This window comes from Contarinia nasturtii, unplaced genomic scaffold, assembly GCF_009176525.2.
Source record: "Contarinia nasturtii isolate CC-2019 unplaced genomic scaffold, AAFC_CNas_1.1 Cnas_scaffold_1699, whole genome shotgun sequence".
NCBI lineage: Eukaryota > Metazoa > Arthropoda > Insecta > Diptera > Cecidomyiidae > Contarinia > Contarinia nasturtii.
In genome coordinates this window covers 3,435,854-3,454,662 of record NW_022199032.1, presented here as the reverse complement: position 1 = coordinate 3,454,662, position 18,809 = coordinate 3,435,854, and the positions used below count along the sequence as shown (strand labels likewise).

The window sequence follows — 18,809 nt, the reverse complement described above, 5'->3', positions numbered from 1 at the left end:
CTGATCCCTCCAATAAAAGATAAAAACGTTATTTTCTCTTTTTTCTCATAAATATTTATTTAATACTTTTCCCATTGACTAAATAATATTAAATAAATCTGAATAAATGTATATAATATGGCACAAATACATTTCAGTAATCTAATACCCATTCAGTGAGGTGTCTAAATTCATTTAAAATTGTTCTAATTATTTGGTTGTTGTTCGCGGACAAGAAAACACTTGAATTATGGAGAAATTTACTACTATTGCTATCGTTACATGCTTGGTTGACATTAATATATCTAATAAATGTGTATTTGTTTTTGCATTTTGTTGGTAAGCTCATTCAAATTACATTATTGTTTTGGATTCTATTTGGCTGGCACATGTCCTCTGCAATTCGATATTCTGATCCCCTAAAAACCGTTTGCTTTGCCAGGGACAGAAAAACTACTTGATACCTTATCGTTTTTGCACAAACATTCATATGGAAATTAAAAATCAACTATCATTCAAATATAATTTAATAATAAATATGATAAATACCCCTTTGTTCTTTTGTATTCTGATTGAAATAGTCATGAATGGCTATAATATGTTTGAAAATCCATAAAAAAAGATATATAAGTTGTTAACACATGTATTTTACGAACAATAAACACATTTATCTCAGATGAGCTAAGTAATACAATGGAATCACATGAAAATCATCAAAAACCGATACAATGATATATAATTAAATCTGGTGCTTTGCAATTCTATTCGTGATTACGGCAATAACAATTCAAATAAAATATTATATTCATATCATCGTATAAACATCCATATACGTAAATGAGATCAAATCATTTTATCATTTTATCATCATTTTATATTTGTTTCGGATTTTCGATTTATAAATTGAACTAAAAAATATTAAATATTCCTTTTCACTTGATTTTCATGTTGTGCGTGCGCGTCATAAATATATAGTTGTTTGTTATTTTGTTTGTTTGTTTGTTTTTGATGTTTTAGTTAATTCAATTCTCACATTCATATTCGATAAAATATATAAATATATAATGGTGTTTCCAAAAAACAAAATAAATTACCGAATAAAAATATCCACCTAAAATATATGCGGAACAAAAAAATATTTGGTTAATCGAGACCGACAGCCAAACTGGGCAAATATTTTAACGCAACAAAATCGGACGGACGATTTTATTATAAATGTTGTTGTTTCTGGTTTTTCTTCTTCTCTGCACTTGAAAACATATATTTCAAAGAACTTAATTCTTTTGAATTGGAATCACGAGTTTGTTGGATGTTTATATGTGTGTGTATTTGTGTGAAAACATCAAAATCTCAAACGTATTTTATTAGTTAAATCTACACAAAAATGACTAAATCTTCTAATAATACTAAAATTCTCAAAAAAGAAAACAAGACATTTGGTTCCAGGTAATTTTTTTTTCGCTTTCAAATTGATTCATCTGAATTCATTTCGATTGTCTCATTTCTAGTAATTCATTTTGATTTAAAAATACTGATTTGGTCTCTATTTAATACATCATTTTTACGTCATACTTTCAACACGTCATAATATTATTTATATTAATCAATGAAAATTGGGAGAAAATGATGGGAAAAATTTATGATTGAGCATATTGTGTTCACAGAAATTGGTTCGACCGCGGAACTTCCGTCCTTATCTCGAACCAATTGCCAAACTGCTGCTATTGTTTACTTCTAATGGTGAATGCGTACACAGCAACAAATCACCATTGATACGAGAGAGAAATAAAGTGGTGTAATAGAAGATCTCTAATCACTCTAATAAACTTAATGAAACTTACACACTTACCAGTTACTGTTGATGACCAACAGAATATGCATCAAAAGCAGCGGTTCGAGATTTGAAACTAATAAGGTCTGGTAAAAAAAATCAAGTTCGAAATCATTTTAACTCGACGTAATGTATAGAGATTTTATCACTTCTATTACTGTTGTCAAACCTCATTTGATACATTTATAAAGACCAATCATTTGGTTGGCCAAGCTTAAATGTCTGTCTGACAATTATGTCACTAAATTGCCTGTCGAGCAGTCAATTTAATCATTTAAATCATGTCACAACACAAAAATCGAACAATAAAAATGTGTAAGAAAATAGTAAAATGGTGTTTTTAAATTGCACAGTGTAAATAATTCTATTATCCTGGTGTTTTTGTTGCTTTTCTCTTTGCTATCGGGTTTTATAAATTTTATTTTATCTCATAAATGGATAAGGGATGTGAATATAGGTTGCAGTTAATGGTATTATTCTACATATGATTCTTCACCTGAAAACACATTTGGCTAACTCTTTTTTTCTTTACCATCGGGATCGCATTTTCAAACAGTTGTCTCACGAAAAACCACCGAATTTCCATTATTTGGATAATAACAATCAGTACTGGTCGATTCAACATCTTGTTTAATGCTACTTAACTGAATGAATTTACTGTTTGCAACAATGCCAGATGATTCTTCATTGGCCGCATCTTCGTCATCGTTATCGCTATGTGTATTCTCATCATTGCCGAATATCTGATCAATAATCTCTTGTAATTCAGGTGATATTAATAAATCATCTCGTTGAAGATTCTTTCCTGCATATTTGGGGAGGATTAAATGGTTTTAGATTATAGAAAAAATCAATTCTCGAATCAATTCAATAGTTTCAATTCAATAATCATTATCAATATAAAAAGCACACAACAATAAACATCGAAATAAAATGCTATATAAAAAAAAGAAAGAAACATTACAGACATGCACAATATATATTGGTCCATTCGTGTTTATTTTCTTAATTTTATGAGAGATCCACCAACATTTTCCACCAAGCATTGCTGCGAATAATACCGATTTAGCTTTGCTTTCGTGCACCTAAATGAAAAAATAAAAGTTGCATTTTTCACAGACGAAAATAAAAATAAAACTATTTATAAGTGAACCAACAAAAAAAAAATGAAATAAATATTGGGATCATACGAAACAAAATAAACAGTTGTTTCTTTATTTTCATTCAATTGTATAAAATGAAACAAACTAAAAAAACACAAATAAATTACATAGATTAAAGTGATGGGGGATAATTTAAAATGATCGATGCATGTTTTATTTGTTGTTCAGTTGAGTGTGAAACAATAATTAAATTAATTTAATTTCAGAACAAAAACGAAAACATAAAAAAATTAAATAAAAAAAATAATGTTGATTTTTCTTTCTCTAATTTATAAATTAAGTACAATCTAATTTTAAAATTTTTTCATTTAACTTAAGATTTGAACTTTGCTTCAAAAATAAGAATGTCTCATTAATATAATTTAATGAAATTTTGATCGATTTATTTACAATTGAATCGCCTAGAATAAATCAGCATTACTAGATAAATGTCTTCAAATGCGTTATAGAAAAAAGTACGTCAGCAATAGTGTCAAAAACTGTATGTGACGCGTTATATAAAAAAGTTCGCCAACAATAGCGTGACATCGTCGATATATTTTATAACGCTTTTGCTGACTGCCTTTTTTCAGTAACGCATTTGAAGACATTTATCTAGTAATGTTGATTTATTCTAAGTGATTCAATTCTGATTTGTATCACCTTTTTAACAGAAAAATAAGATGTGTGTTTACACACATAATTATACGAAACAAAAATTTAATATGTATCAAAATATATATACTAAATTGAGATGCACAGGCACTTTGATAAACGTACAAATCATTTAATGCAGTTGGCATTCTATTTTTTTAAAAACAAAATTCATTAAAAATTCTTTTTCTTTCCATATTGATTTACTAAATACATATAAATAAAAAAAAATAAAATAATAAAATTAAGTATCGACTAAAAGTGACGCATAATTACAATGAATAGGTTTTTGTTTCTGAGAAAAATAACGGAAGTTATTTAAAAATAAAAAGAATTAAATGTACAATTTCTTTCTATGATTTTTTTTTTGGCAAATCTATTTCCACTGGATTCGTATAAATTCAATAAAAATAAAATCGTGGATATGTTTGATTCGACTGAATATTTCTTTTAAAATGATGCACGCGCAAAAAAATACATGTGAAAAATCTATCTTATTTCATTTTCTATCTAACATTTGTGTGGAACTATGTTCACAAAATTCGTATATATAAAATTGTAAAATCAATTCTAAAATATCATATTTTAAATATGTGCAATGCATGGCCAATTCATTGGTTTTGAAGCAGTGCCCAAAATCGGGCAATTTTTAATTAAAAAAAATTAAACGGCTTGAATGTTCTCTTTTCAATGTGAATGTATCTCTTTGAATCTTATATCTTTTGTGATTTTTTTTAAATGGAAATATAATCATTCAATTACGAATGGGTCAATTAAAGAAAAAAAGGGGGAAAGCAACTATTTGGGAATGAATGAACATTGGATTTGTGTGTATGTATTTGTGGCTATAAATGATGATATGCAAAATTGATCATTTTTCAAATAATAACACAACATTTATTGAAGCAAATGCCGCGTTTCAGCCGTTGTTTGCGATTTTCGGTGATATGATTGCTAATAACCATACCGGATGCATCGGTTGATGTTTTTCGTAGTATTTCTAATCGAGATTTGAGTTGTCGCGGTGACACAGCACTGCTGTGTGTCGATAATGATCGAACCGGACTAATTACTTTGCTATTCACATCGTATGAATCGACGGTGGCATCAATTGTGCTTATTGTATTATTTGAATCGATTTTATTGTCGTTGTCATTTGTTTCATACTCGAGTATATCTGGTTCGCGTAATGGCGGTGAATGTGATTCAATGCTTTCCGGTGTATATGGTTCATAACGTTTTCCACCATCGAGTGCCGTTCTTAGGCTCAAAAAATGCGTATCCACACGATTTACAATTATATCTTTTGATAATGTTGAACGTTTCGATATTAATGTTTTACGATGTTCAGTCGGTTGTTGTTTGATTATATTTTGACATCGCGGACAAATTGTACCGATCATTGATTCTTGTTCAACAAGCACATTATCACAACTAGCATACAATGAGCACATGCATACATTTAAATTTTCCGCATCCGTTACATTGATACTGATCGTCGGTTTGACTTTTCGATTTAGTGCGATGTCCGACGTTGCTGTCGACATTTCATTCGTTTGGGACAATTTTCCGGCCGCATTCGCATTCAACGAATTGATTTCACAAATTTTACTAGTTAATTTGTTACATTCTAATAACACATTACAATACTCATTACTAGCATATGGACACTGTGATGCAAATTTATTTGTGTGATCTACTAATGTATATTGGTTTTGTTGTTGTGGTGGTGGTGTTGGTGTAGGTGGCATTTGGAGAGATACCAGTGGTGGTGATGGTGGTTGATGATTATTGTTAATTTTAGCATGCGCGCAACAACATCTAATTGTACCTTGAAATGTTTTCAAGTTGATACTTAAGAAGACAGGCTGCATTTCATTTAGATTTTATGTATTTTCATTTGTGTGCGTGTTTTTGTTTTGAAGATTTTTTTTGTTTTTTTTTTTTTCGATTCGATTTGCAATACACCAAATTCATTCAATTCATGGGTAGTTTGAATTAGAAGAAAGAAGAATTAGTTTTTATTTTGATAAAAATAATCAAGAGCAATTTGAATAAGAAAATTAAGAAATTGAAAGAGAAAGAGAAAAAAAGTGAATAGTTTAACGCACAAGATTTGCACGTTAAACCCCCAAAAGAATTTCGAGATAAAAATAATAGAGAATAGAATAATTTACCTTATGATCTCCCATACAAATGTTATTTCCAATGGTATTGTAATGTAGTGATGAGAAATTTTTGTCATTGATGAGATTTTTAGCGGCTGGACTCATCAAAATGCGATCACACCACGCTGGACATCGCGTTAGCATATAATCTTGTGGCAATGCCGGGTCTTCTTCGTACGGATACGATGGTGGGAATGTAATTGGATATTCAACAAGTACCTCTTTCAATGGTTGCAATTCACAGTCGAAATGTTGTAGCTGCAAACATTTGCAGACAATTTTTTTTTCATTTCATAATTGATGATAACTGTGTTATTTTGTACACATACCCATGACTCTTTAAATTTAATCTGATGGTCCACGTGATGGAATTCCTTTTTTCCAATAGTCAGCACATTTTGTGCATCTGCATCACGGTATTGAACCTTGTAGTGGTCATTTTTAACATTTAATATTCTGTGAATTGTTAAGTCTTCAGATAATTTCTGTGGCAAACGAAAACAATAACAAAAAAAAATGCATGAAAACACAATGTGATTATTGCAAATTGGATTTTTGCTTCTTCTTTGGTTTGCATGTTTTAATATATCTACCTTGACTACACCTTCTGTATCACAACGAAAGTTAAAATCACCGAATACAAAATATGGTGCCACTCCGTTTAAAACATCTTTGTGAAACCTAATCAATTAAAAATGCATTACATTCATTTGATGATTTGTTTCGTCGGGTATTTGAAAATGCATGCAAATTAAAACCAAACACTAACCGCTCCAGTGTATAGACCAAAGCTCGACGCCTACTTTTGCAATAGACTGATGGTGATTCTTCGCTTGCAGCCAAATTAGATGCATCATGAAATAAATGAATGTTAATCATATCAAATACGGTGCCATTGATTTCCCAACGCGTTCGCAGGAAACCCTTTCGTGACCACTTGCATTCGGGAAAGAAATGTTGCGGAAATTTGGACTTTTCTTTGGTTGCGACAGCCTCTATATTGCCAGTGTGTACACTTTTTCCTTCGACCGTTTCCCATTCGTGCGTCAGAAAATTCCATATTTTTACGGTGCTTATTGACTTTTCAATGAAGTACAAATTGCCCAGTGCCTAAAAACAACAAACACATAACAACATATACGATTTTTAATTACAAAAGAAGAACATCGTACGATGACAACTACAATGAAGTCAACACACAACAACACATGAATTGTACTTAAATCATATTTGATCCAGTAAAGTGTCTAATTGAGGGGCTTTTGAACTGGGCAAAACACATGCAATCAGATTATGCGGCGATGGAGAAAGAGAGACAGAACAACAGCAAAAACAAAGTTTGAAAGTAAACTAGTTTAACGTACGTATGTCTGTTTGAGTTTAAGTTTTTTTGTCTGCTCTTATATTTATTCAGTATTCTGAATAAGTCCATATTTTTTATATGGTAATTGGATTACTAAGTAAGTATTTATTACTTAATTAATTTTGAAAGTTTCGTTTTTTTTTCTTCTGTTTCATTATTCACTCGGTAAGTGTGTGTATTTGCGTACACTATATATATATATATATAAAAAAAAATTGAAAAATCTGCGTCAAACGAATTAGAAGCATGCACATGCACACACGAAACATCACTATCTATCTTGAGTCGGTGGTGCAAAGTAAAGAAATTTGGAATTCGCAATTTGCAAATGTAATTAAAATCATTTTCATTTTCGCCAATTAAAGCACGAGAAGAGAATTGAAAATTGTGAAGAAAATAACAAAACAAATAAAAATAACAAAAAAGAAGAAGAAGAAGCGAAAAAAAAGAGTCGCACACTATCAATATAATTACGTGTTGTGGATCTTATGCATTAGTAGGTACTATTGAAAAGGTCTGTGTGTGTGTGTGCGTGCAGGCGAGCAATCAAGCACACACAATCATCAGGGTTAATAACATCGATGAAAATATAAATTGATTTCTAGATACTAATTTCTACTAAATAACTACTATGTAAGGTGAGATTTATAAATACTTTGTTTCCTTGAGAGCATTATTGCGTATTTTTCTCTTTCTTTTGGTTGTTTACAACACATACGCACACGCACATTGTCTGTATTCTTTTGTCTCTCTCTCCCTATTCTTCTTTTATGAATTTTGTTCCTTTCATGCGATATACCTCTTTCATGGATGTGATGTGTTTGTTATAGTGCATGTTATTGTATTTTATGTGATTATTTACCGTAAAATGTTCGGCGGAGGTGTAATCTTCATCTAAATATACTCGAATTCGGTTGTAGCACTCCAGTTCGGGTGATTCAGATAGCAGGCGAATGAATTCTTGCACGTATTCCATAGATTTTTCGTACGTTTTGCCGCCAACCTCTTGCAAGTGCAACGCAACAAATTGCGGTTTTAGCAGGGAAATTTTGGCCAAAAACTCTGATATCCATGACACTAGCAATCGTGACGGCTACACGGGATTAAATCAAATCGTATATATATTTTTTTTCGTTCTATTAATACCTTGATTAGAGAACTAATAACTAGGTGCTGTGCACATTTTGAGCAAAGTAATAATGTTTTTTTATAATTATCGCGCACAGTTGTGCGCTTTCACACGAAAGGAGCTCATTTGCCATTCATTAACATGACGGTGAAAATTACGATGTTTCTTGACGTTTAATTTTGTTGTTTTTGTTTTCGATGTTTTTGTGTGTGTATGTTGTGTTTTGCTGTTATTCTACGGGCACAAGATTTGCTGCTGATGCTTTTGTTTGAATTATTTGATTAATTTAATACGATATGCATATATATACGTCAAAAGAGTGAATGAAAATGAGCAAAAGAGACAGAGTGAAATTGAATTAAAAGTAAAATCAATATCATAGCACCCACAATGAACGCGCAAAATTCATTCACTTTGCAAATGATTCCGTTGTTGTATATATATGATACGACGAAGCGAGAGGATATTTTTGTTTTCATTTTCGTTTCAACAACTCACAGCAGCACGCCAACATCAAACGATAACAAACAATTCGAAACAAAACAACAATCACCATCGTCGTCGTCGTCGTCATAAAAAGCCATGTAAAACGAATAAATCATTCAGAATGGCAACAAGCGCGCGGCATAGGAGAGAGAAAAAGTAGGGCAACTTACATCTTCAAAAACACTCCCCACATTAGCTGTGACTAGGAGAAATGGCACGTATTCTGTATCCATTTTGTTCTGGAATTTAAAAAAAATATGCTGAAGAAACTATACGAATTTTTTGCGTTTCTTTTGCGGAGCGAACGGCAACGAGCGGGAAATGAAGAAATGAGAGCGCGACAAGCTGGAGCAATCGATTGAGGGAATGAAATGTACACACGCTTCCTTTTCCTCCTTTTTCTTCAATGGGTCTAGATGCTTGAATTCAATTTGTTAATTTTAATTCTTTCTTTAGTGCAATGTGTGTGTTTGTCGTTTTTGGCGACGAAGATAATGATGATGATGATGATGATGCACAACAAATTAAAAATCGTTTTTCACACTCTTCACTTCAGTAGGACACTATTTCCGCTCTGATTCTTCTTCTCTTTTGTGTGTATGTGTGTGTATTTGTTTTATTTTTATTATTATTTTTGTTGATTCACAAAATTTGTTTGATTCTCATTTCTTTTTTTTCGGGATTAATTATACTAATTTCTTTTTACGAATTTTTTTGATCCGCCGTCAATTCGAAGTAATTTATCGCGATGATTTTGTTTAAGTACACAAGTTCCCTTCACGTTTCGCTTAGTTTTCCCCGAAGAGCAAAAATATCCGATTGATTTTCGTACAATTTTCCTCACATTGAACTGACTGCGCTTTGATTCGTTTATCATTGTTTTATTTCTTTTCGAATGAAAAAGAAAGACGAAATTTTACAGCCGAGAGCGCAAAAAAGTGTAAAATAAAAAATAAATAAATAAAATAAAGTGAACAGATAATATTTATTTCTTTTATGATAAAATCGAGCACATGACTGCCATTTTTCTTCTTTTGATTTCAGCAATTTGTTTTTCTTTTATCTATATAGTTTTATTTATCGGTTTTACACGAGAGAGAGAAATATCATCGAAAAGGTACTGTATTGAAATGAATGTGAAATGTGTACTGTGGCGCTCAAAGGAGAGATATTGATATATACACACATTTTTACGTACGTGTGGAGAGCTATTTGTTGATTTGTTCGCTTTCAATGTGTATATGCTCCCACACTGTGTACACAATTTCGATAGTGTGCACAATACATGTTGTTTGGATGTGTTATCGTACCCGTTACATTTGTCTCATTCTTTCGGTCTCTTGTCAATCGTCTTCTCTGTCAATATTTTTTTGAAATAATTAGCTACTGATACGACAACCTGAATGTGTATGAGTATTTTGTGTTTCGCTTTGACTCGTGCTCCTTTCTTCTATCCCACTGTTTACGTTGCATAGATGGTGTTTTTCTTTTTTGGAGCATAATTTTTCTACACTCATACATATACGCACAAACACATGGACAACACAACGACAACATTCGATGAAAGAAGAAATTCGCAGATGTAGATATGTGCACATTTGCCACTTTCTATATCTCTCTGTATAAATGTCAAGTAAATTGAAACGTCAAATGCAAAAATTCATGTCGGAAATAATTAGATTCAAATTGTCAATACATTGAATGTCTAATGAAGCAATCTAATAAGATTTTTCTTATCTAACGTTACATATGGAATTCGAAATGAACAAATTCAAATATGTTTATGGTTTAAATACTTTATTGTTCGTTGATGTTTGAAAATATTCATTCTATCAATTCAACGACACCGATCATTTCGATTGACTGTCGTTAAAAAAAATATTTGACACATTGAACGCATCCATCGAACGAAATGCCAACATTGTCTATTTTGACAATAAACTTCATTGCATTTAATACACTTTCAATGGCGTTTCGGCCACGTAAAACCTCATATTGTCATGGTAAATAGGCGAAAAGTACACGAAACTCAGCTATTCGGTTTTATAAATTCATTCTATTTACACAGTTTGTCGGTGTAAACGCCAGACTAGTTAGTTCGTATAAACACGTTAGACAATTTTAATAAATTAGCCTAAACCAATAAAAAAAAAATCGTAAAATAAATCATGGATTACGCTCTGTGGTCGGTATTGTTGGTATTTTTATTTGGCCATAATAATGTATACGGCATTCGATATACTCATCTGCCGAACACCATAAAATGTTTCAAAGATGAAACTCAAGCACATCAATTGACTGTTATTGAATTTGAGGTGTCTGATGCGCCTGGCCAACGTATTGATTACGAGGTAAATACAACAAAACGCAATTAAAAAGAGAAGAAAAAAAACATACGAAATAACTTAGCCGAACAATTAGTTTGAATGTAAATTGACACAGACAGATAGTCTGGTGATTGCAACATCGTAATTAGCCAAATCATCACTTTTGATGATGTATTTTATCGTTACAGATCCGTGACTCAAGAAAGGGACTTTTATCCAAAAAAGAAGGCATGAGCCATCAAGCTAAAGCCTCATTCACCACTGAATCTGCAGAGACCTATGATATTTGCATCAGTTCTCATGTTAGCCCAGGTATTTTACTTAACTATACCGTACTAATTTGACGCAGTCGAAATCATTCTGAATGGAAGACATCCTAACATAATCTTTTACTCTTACAAAAAAAAAAAAAAAAAAAAAAACAGGAATTCGTGGACAGGAGCATGAAGTTTCTATTGTAACTAAAAAAGGCGTTGAAGCTAGAAATTATGATGGCGTAAGTAATTAGAATGAAAATCATCTTATTAGGGCGATTTAAGTCAATTTTATTTCGTTTTTTTCTTCATAAAAAAACTTTAAAGAAAAACTTCCACAGATATATGGTAAATATTTGTGTTTTTTGCAATGGTTTTAGTTTTGTTCATTGTTCGATTCATTCCCAAAATGATTCCAAAATTACCTTTAAATCTTGGACGATTCTTATCCGTTTTGTGATCGCAAAATAATATATTTAACAATTTCAAAATTGAAATCCACGTGTGATTTAATTTAAACAAAACTCGATTGAATGCATCAAAGATTGCATGCTTTTGCATTTTTAAACCCATTTGTTTAATGTGTGTATGTGTTTGTGCTAATTCGAAATGTTCCATTTGAATTTTGTAGATTGAAGAAGCCGGTAAATTCAAGCCGCTCGAAGTGGATCTCAAACGTTTGGAAGATATGTCAGATGCCATTGTTCAAGATTTCGCTGCGACACGTAAGCGCGAAGAAGAGATGCGAAGCACCAACGGTAAGAGATTTTTTAATCATTTTTTATTGGAGATCATTTTTTTACATATTTTCTAACGAAATTATTTTTTTTATTATAGAATCGACAAACAATCGCGTTCTATTCTTCAGCATATTCAGTATGTGCTGCTTATTGGGTTTGGCAACTTGGCAAGTGCTCTATTTGCGAAGATATTTCAAAGCGAAGAAACTCATCGACTAAACGTACAAACCATTTCCTCCCCCTCTCAACATCTTAAAAACAAGTGGTTAATTTCATTTTCTCCACACATGATTAACACTTGGTACATGTTGCGAACGCGACTGTTTTCTTGAAATCGATAGTTAATCAATTTATTTTTGTTTCTCTCTGTCCTTTTTCGGTTTATTTATTTCATTTTTTGTTTACTTAAATCCCTCTCGAAAAAACCACATAAAATTCATTGTAATGAAGCTATCGTTCAGCAAAGTCTGTATCATTTACCTAAAATATTAAGTAAACCAACTGATTTCTTAAGAAGATTTATCCAGAAGGAACATAAACCGTAACAGCAAAACATCAACAGTAAAAAAAAGAGAATTATGATTTTTTTCGATAAAATTCGTCTGTAAATAAAGGCAGTGTACAATATAATTTCTTCATTTCTATTTTAAATAAAATCAATTGAAAATAAATCAGTTTCAGTAGGAAGATTTTGTTTTCTTTCGTGTTTTGTTTGTGAATACAGTCAATTATTTCATTCGATAGATGGCGTTATGTAAAAATTTATTTTGACAGACCTTAAAGTCAACGTGTTGACTGCTCCATTGTATTGTTGTTTTTTTTCCCTTTTCGTCTATTTATTTATAAAAGCAAAATAAAGAAGAGAAAAAAAACAAGGAAAATTAACGTAGAGTCGACCAAATAGGAAGAAACGCGTCAAAATCAATAAATCAAAAACGCTCAAAAACCATTTAGCATTTAACGTTTTCAATTATAATTAAGTTTCAAATAAAATAAAAGGAAGAAAAAATGGGTACGTACGAAATTATTAAGTGTGAAAATCTAAACGCACTTTTCTCCTCTCTTTCTTCCTCTTTAAGATTTATTATCAAATGCTTATATTTGTCAATGAGACATGCTGATAATGATGAAATTCCGTAACGACATTGAGTCGACCCAAAGAAATGATTGAACTGAACAAATTACATTGATTTGAATAATTTTAATAATTTCAATTGATAGAAATGGAAATGAAAATGGAACCATCCAGCCCGACAGACAACAAGAGACAACAGTTTTCTAGGTGTAGCAGTACAAACAGTGTTATCACATCAAATTCATCGGCACATAACTCGGGTATGAGCACAATTTTTTTGTTGTTTTTGTTGCTAATCAAACATTTGAACATTTCCCAAATTCGGACCGATGAGTATGACGATGTGATGATAATCTTATCATCTTGATTTTTTAGATGATGACGATGACAGTGGTGGTGAATGTACGAAAAACACATCGTTAAGCTATAAGGAACGACGTCGTGAAGCACACACTCAGGCCGAACAAAAGCGTCGCGATGCCATTAAACGTGGCTATGATTCGCTACAGGATTTGGTACCCACCTGTCAACAAAACGAAACATCTGGCTACAAACTGAGCAAAGCAACGGTAAATAAATAAGAACATTTTATTATTGCATTTGGATCGAAAGTTAAATGCGTTTCATTGATGTTTTTATATAAGGTGTTACAACGTTCGATAGATTATATCGGATTTCTACATCAACAGAAAAAGAAACAAGAGGACGAACGATCTGCATTGCAAAAAGAAGTGACCGCATTACGCATAATCCAAAATAGTTACGAGAATATGTTACAAAACCAACAACAATCGCCCGGTCAACAGGAGACGAGGGTCAGCGACGAAATCAAATTCAAAGTGGTATGGTCGTCAATAAATTCCTATCGAAATGAATTAATTATTGATTTGAAAATTTTCTTATATAGTTCCAGGCAATTATCGATGAAATGTACCAGACATTCGAAATTCTTCCGATGAGCGATTTTGCCGAATTAGCGACCGGTGTTTTGCCATGGCTAGAAGAGCATTGTAAACCTCATATGCTGCGTCAAATTGTAAATCAAACGCTGTTTGAGCTACAGCAGCAACAACAACAAAATGCACACAACCAAAGTTCCAGCCACGTTGGAAGTGGAAGCCAGAGCACAAATTGGAATGGTTCCATTTAAGACCGAAATTGCCTTCATTCATGGATTTTCATTTTAAATATTCAACGCTTACATATTTGTTGACATTTAAATCTGTGTTTCGACTTATTAATGATAAATACAAATTGTAAATACATATAGATGCCATTCACGTTGACTTCATAAAATGACTCACAGTTACGCAGCGTTTTCTTTTCAAGTTTTTTTAATTTAATTTTTTTTTTAAATTTTGTTTAACGAAAAAAAAAAAAAGTTTACAAGAAAAAGAAAACGTTTTTTTTATTTAGTTTCATGTAATGCAACAAGACAAACATTTTCAAGTGTAATATCAGAGCTAACATATCGTTTTAATGAGCATTTAAAACCATTTTGTTCTAAATAACAGATTCGAGCGAAATCAATGAGTCGTTTGCATTTTTGGCCAATTTCTTTGCGTTGATGTCGATCTCGTTTGTTGGTGATGTTGGCATCAACATTTTCTTCTTGAATCGCTTCGTCTGTGTGTTCGTTGGATTCTTTTCGCTCTTCAATTTCTTTGCGCTTTTCTCGACTCAATCCGGTACCGCAAATTGCCCAACCAACCATCTTAGTCATGATTGCAAATTCCCTTTCACTTACCTTATTTTGCATGAAAAAATCCCGACCAACAAAATATTTCCATTCGCATCGATGGTGACAACATAATGCAATTAACATGGCTATCGTTTTGGGACCGTTACCATTTTCACATGCAGCATTATTTCCATGTATTGTACATCGTATGGCAAAATCAGTTGCAGCACCACATAAATGTTTACCAAGACCGACAATTTTGTTTGATTTTTGTATTAAATTATGTGCGCTGATATCAAAGTCAGCAATATCAGCCCGTATACGTTGCACCGCAACTGCATGTGTTTCATCTAATTTGTTGTCTTTTTTATGTCGCACCGACGCCCGATCGATAAGCAACACATTCGAATTTGGGTAATTGGTTATTGCTTGCGCCAACCAGTATGATACTTGACCTTTGCCTGCACCATATTCAATATAACTTGTCTTGTCATCGTAAAGTTTATAATGATTTAAATACCCAAGAATAGTCGATGTTTGTATCAAATGCCGCCGTGTTTCATGACCGTATTCTTTATTATTCAGTTCGGCAGCAAGTAAGGGATGACTAGCCATCAAATCATCGATTTTCTCATCAATTTTATGCAAATCATATAGTTGGTTGACTCTTGCCACAACTTTATCAATTGTCTCATAATCAATGTCTGTCAATTTGAATTCGGTTTGTGCACCTGATTTGTATGCATCATTGTTGACAACGTCAACATTTCCGGCATTCATTCCGGGTACTATGTAGCACGGTCGATCTTTTACAACAGCATTGCATATTTTTAAATGTTTGTGCAATTTCCAAGCGCAGACCGTATGCTTTGGATCCAGTGGACATGGTACACGTGCATTGCTTTTGTTTATTTTCAAATCATCTGATTCAATGACTTTCGACGACAGACTTGTCACTGGCATATGTTGACCACAAAATTCTTCACCATTTGGCGGTGTCAGACGACAGTATCTCTGTTTACGTTTCACAAAAAATTTACACGTTATCGGAGCAGCTGTTGACGAAATCAATTCATCATTTTCCTCCATTTTTGCACGTTTTACATTCATCGTATCACCGTCCATCACAAATGAAATACTCTTTTTCCGATATTATTATCTACATTCAAAATGAAATTTTACATCGATAAATTGAGAGGATACATTCACATGTACGTCTTGTGCAAATGTCAAATATTGACATTTACTTGTTCAATACATTCAATGACTGTGTTTGACAAACTTTTAATATTTGTATGAAATGCGCGCGCGAATGACTCTCGTTTAAATTTTCATTCGCAAAGTTCATTTTATGATGCAACAATTGTTGAAATACTTTTTTTGGCTAACATTGTATTTCGTTTCTTTATCTTTTGAAAATGTATGAGAACAATTTTAGAATAAAAAGCACACTGTTTGAGCAACGAAATGGTGTTTGTTCACTTGAGCATGGTATTTTTCAAATTTGGGTAGAATTTCTAATGAACACGTTACTTCTGGTTTCCAGCAGATTTTAAGCTCTCTCTCTCTCTCTCTCTCTCTCTGTCGCTGTCCTTGTGTGTTACACGTCTTTCCATTTTCAATATAAAATCTAATTACAGTAACACAGCAAGAATTCGATTTGAAACATGTTAAGCATGGCGTGGAGAATGAAATAGGTATCATATAAGTTTCAACTCGATTTTAGTCTCGTCTGAAATTCGAAATATACTTTTAATTGGAGTTTAAAAAAAAAAACATTTCCAGAGAGTAGATGGAAAGATTTTCAAATATGTGTATATCGATTTGCAACCTAATCTCTGTCTAAAATCATGGCTGAATGGTTCTTGATTCGGTACACTTTCTTCGGCGAAAAAACAAATATCGAACAACAAAATATTTTGGACATTGAACAACAACATCAACGTGGTTCATTTACCGTTATATCCGATTACATGCTATTTCATCGTTTTCATTGATTGTAAACTGGAAAATGTGCTCCAAAAAAGTAAATTATCTTCACCCCCTCTCTCTGTAAACATCTTGTTGTGATGAGAATCAATTGACTGTGTCTCTCTCAAGTCGATATAAGGCGTTGGAAAAACAAATTATCCTCGAAATGGACGAAAGTAATGGCATTTATCAAGCAATTTGCATTATCGTTAGTGATGTTAGTCACTGATTGCAGCGTTCTGAAGCACTGAAGAAACATGCAAAATGCAAATATTGATTTGTTATTATTTCTCTTGATTTTTTTCACTTGAAGTGGCATCTACGTTAACAGTGTTTTGGTAAAACTACGACGAATTCGTTTTTCGTTTTGATTAGCAAGCCATTACAAATGAGAGAATATTTTGCATTGTTTTTTTTTCCATTGCCATTAGGTCTCGTTCGGTCTATAGTCTCGTGCTATTGTTCTATCGATGGAAGACAACACATCTTAATGTGCGTGCAACACATCTTAATGTGCGTGTTTGTGGTTGATTTCCCATTTTCGGTGCTTTGTCGTTTAGACTAGATAATATTTTTGTTGTTCCATGTTTTGAATGGATCCATTCTCAGGCCAAATCTATGTATATATCTATGTATGTTATAAGCAGCAAACGCAATCATTTTTAAATACACTGCCAGTGTTTGGCCGTAGGGCTTAATGTGAAATGTACTAAGCGGCCAATAAGTTGGAAATATGACATTCAGAGGTATCATTTGGAGAAGTTTGATCAAAACCATATTTGCTTGTAATGAGACTCGAAAGCCGAATTTCCCTACAATTTTTCATGTTTTCATCGCAAACCCCATAATTTATACACCATTCGAAAGGTCATTTTATAAGGAATCTAAAACAGTGTGGATTTCTGTGCGACATTAAGCAAAATATGAAACGATTTTTTCTGCACTTAATAGATGCTAAAGATATTTTATGCTTTGCAACGGCATTCTATGTTTATTTCCATCACATTTTGGCACACACAAATAATTTGATCGTTAGACACAACTACGACCGCAACCGCACATATAAAGCCAAATTATTCCGTCTGTGCATAAATGTTTTTGCGCTCTCTCTCTTTCGCTCTTTTTTCGTAACTGTCCTTTGCTCTCATTTCACTTTCGAATGCTAATGCCACAATACAATATCGTGTATATATTTTGTGTTGCCGTCATGAGCGGTATCGCGCTGTTTTTGGTTTTCTCGTTGAAGAAAACGCACATTTTGTATCGAATGGTGTGACAATAATTCCTCCAAGAATAAATTGATGTCAAATAGACGCATTTTTACTGAATGAAAACATGGATGGTGGATTTTCATTTTGAAATGAATACAACATACGTTGAAGAAATGCGTCAGTGTTATGGTGCTTAATAATGTAATAAATTAAAATATTTTTTTAAATGAAATGGCACCAAAATTAATCTTATTTAAGCGATTCGCGTCAAATATTTTCTTTTCAATTTGATTGCTATGAGGTTTTTAGCTTAACCAAAACATAGACTCTACCAGCACCCGAAAGGTTGTAAAAAAATATAACCGGAAACTTTCATTCACAACTAAATGTGAGCATATATATTTTTTTCGTTGGAGTCTCGTCGATTGGTAATTTGAATTTGCACCAAATCCAATTGGTGTGACAATAGAAAATTAACTGATGTCAATTGAATCAATTCAAGGTACAAAGAGTTAGTGACAGTAATTTAAATTGACAAATATTCACCAATGAAAAGTCTACCTATTATCAAAGCTATCAACTGTTCGTTCGAAATTCGTTGGTGTTCATTTGCGGTCGAAGGAAGGCCGTTTCGTTCAGATACTATATAAGATGGAGTTGGGCCGTTCATATTGATTCAAATGTAGAATTGTAGATAGAATAAACGTCAGTTCAACAAACACCAACGAATGTGACAATTCTATCGCATTTAATATGTTGTCACACATCCTTTTACTGTGCAATTAATCAGTCGATTAT

General features: G+C 32.4%; 4 protein-coding genes across 6 annotated transcripts; 2 read left to right on the top strand and 2 right to left on the bottom strand.

Moving 5' to 3' along the window:
* Positions 1-76: 76 nt before the first annotated feature.
* Positions 77-9,776, bottom strand: LOC116346886 (inositol polyphosphate-5-phosphatase A). 3 transcript variants are annotated; one of them, XR_004201640.1, is made up of 9 exons: positions 8,923-9,776; positions 8,000-8,230; positions 6,544-6,884; positions 6,368-6,455; positions 6,104-6,259; positions 5,784-6,032; positions 5,438-5,474; positions 1,829-2,615; positions 77-1,713 (listed from the first exon to the last, which is right to left on the bottom strand). XR_004201640.1 is itself a non-coding variant. In XM_031777154.1 (8 exons), the coding sequence occupies exons 1-8, from the start codon at positions 8,983-8,985 to the stop codon at positions 2,359-2,361; spliced, it is 1,422 nt and encodes a 473-aa protein (XP_031633014.1). In that variant the 5' UTR covers positions 8,986-9,776; the 3' UTR covers positions 77-2,358. The 3 variants fall into 3 exon arrangements, 2 of the variants coding, with proteins under 2 accessions (XP_031633014.1, XP_031633013.1); XM_031777154.1 differs by having other exon boundaries at positions 77-2,615; XM_031777153.1 differs by lacking the exons at positions 77-1,713; positions 1,829-2,615 and having other exon boundaries at positions 3,740-5,474.
* Positions 9,777-10,723: 947 nt separating this feature from the next.
* LOC116346864 (transmembrane emp24 domain-containing protein bai) lies at positions 10,724-12,756 on the top strand. The gene is made up of 5 exons (XM_031777115.1): positions 10,724-11,103; positions 11,268-11,391; positions 11,505-11,575; positions 11,965-12,091; positions 12,171-12,756. The coding sequence occupies exons 1-5, from the start codon at positions 10,921-10,923 to the stop codon at positions 12,290-12,292; spliced, it is 627 nt and encodes a 208-aa protein (XP_031632975.1). The 5' UTR covers positions 10,724-10,920; the 3' UTR covers positions 12,293-12,756.
* A 120-nt stretch (positions 12,757-12,876) lies between these two features.
* Positions 12,877-14,461, top strand: LOC116347084 (max-like protein X). Its single transcript, XM_031777501.1, has 5 exons — positions 12,877-13,085; positions 13,295-13,408; positions 13,524-13,717; positions 13,793-13,990; positions 14,056-14,461. Exons 1-5 carry the CDS (start codon positions 13,082-13,084, stop codon positions 14,296-14,298), a joined length of 753 nt encoding a protein of 250 aa, XP_031633361.1. The 5' UTR covers positions 12,877-13,081; the 3' UTR covers positions 14,299-14,461.
* Positions 14,462-14,530: 69 nt separating this feature from the next.
* Positions 14,531-16,040, bottom strand: LOC116347083 (tRNA:m(4)X modification enzyme TRM13 homolog). The gene has a single exon (XM_031777500.1). The coding sequence runs from the start codon at positions 15,952-15,954 to the stop codon at positions 14,557-14,559; it is 1,398 nt and encodes a 465-aa protein (XP_031633360.1). The 5' UTR covers positions 15,955-16,040; the 3' UTR covers positions 14,531-14,556.
* Between the last annotated feature and the right edge of the window lie 2,769 nt (positions 16,041-18,809).

Coding starts and splice junctions, on each gene's coding strand:
- LOC116346886 (XM_031777153.1), bottom strand. CDS start 8,985: ATGGATACAGAATACGTGCCATTTCTCCTAGTCACAGCTAATGTGGGG. Junction 6,456..6,543: donor TTGGTCTATACACTGGAGCG/GTTAGTGTTTGG, acceptor TTAATTGATTAG/GTTTCACAAAGATGTTTTAA. Junction 6,260..6,367: donor ATACAGAAGGTGTAGTCAAG/GTAGATATATTA, acceptor CGTTTGCCACAG/AAATTATCTGAAGACTTAAC.
- LOC116346864 (XM_031777115.1), top strand. CDS start 10,921: ATGGATTACGCTCTGTGGTCGGTATTGTTGGTATTTTTATTTGGCCAT. Junction 11,392..11,504: donor CAGTTCTCATGTTAGCCCAG/GTATTTTACTTA, acceptor AAAAAAAAACAG/GAATTCGTGGACAGGAGCAT. Junction 11,576..11,964: donor AAGCTAGAAATTATGATGGC/GTAAGTAATTAG, acceptor TGAATTTTGTAG/ATTGAAGAAGCCGGTAAATT.
- LOC116347084 (XM_031777501.1), top strand. Junction 13,718..13,792: donor ACAAACTGAGCAAAGCAACG/GTAAATAAATAA, acceptor TTTTTATATAAG/GTGTTACAACGTTCGATAGA. Junction 13,991..14,055: donor ACGAAATCAAATTCAAAGTG/GTATGGTCGTCA, acceptor TTTCTTATATAG/TTCCAGGCAATTATCGATGA.
- LOC116347083 (XM_031777500.1), bottom strand. CDS start 15,954: ATGGACGGTGATACGATGAATGTAAAACGTGCAAAAATGGAGGAAAAT.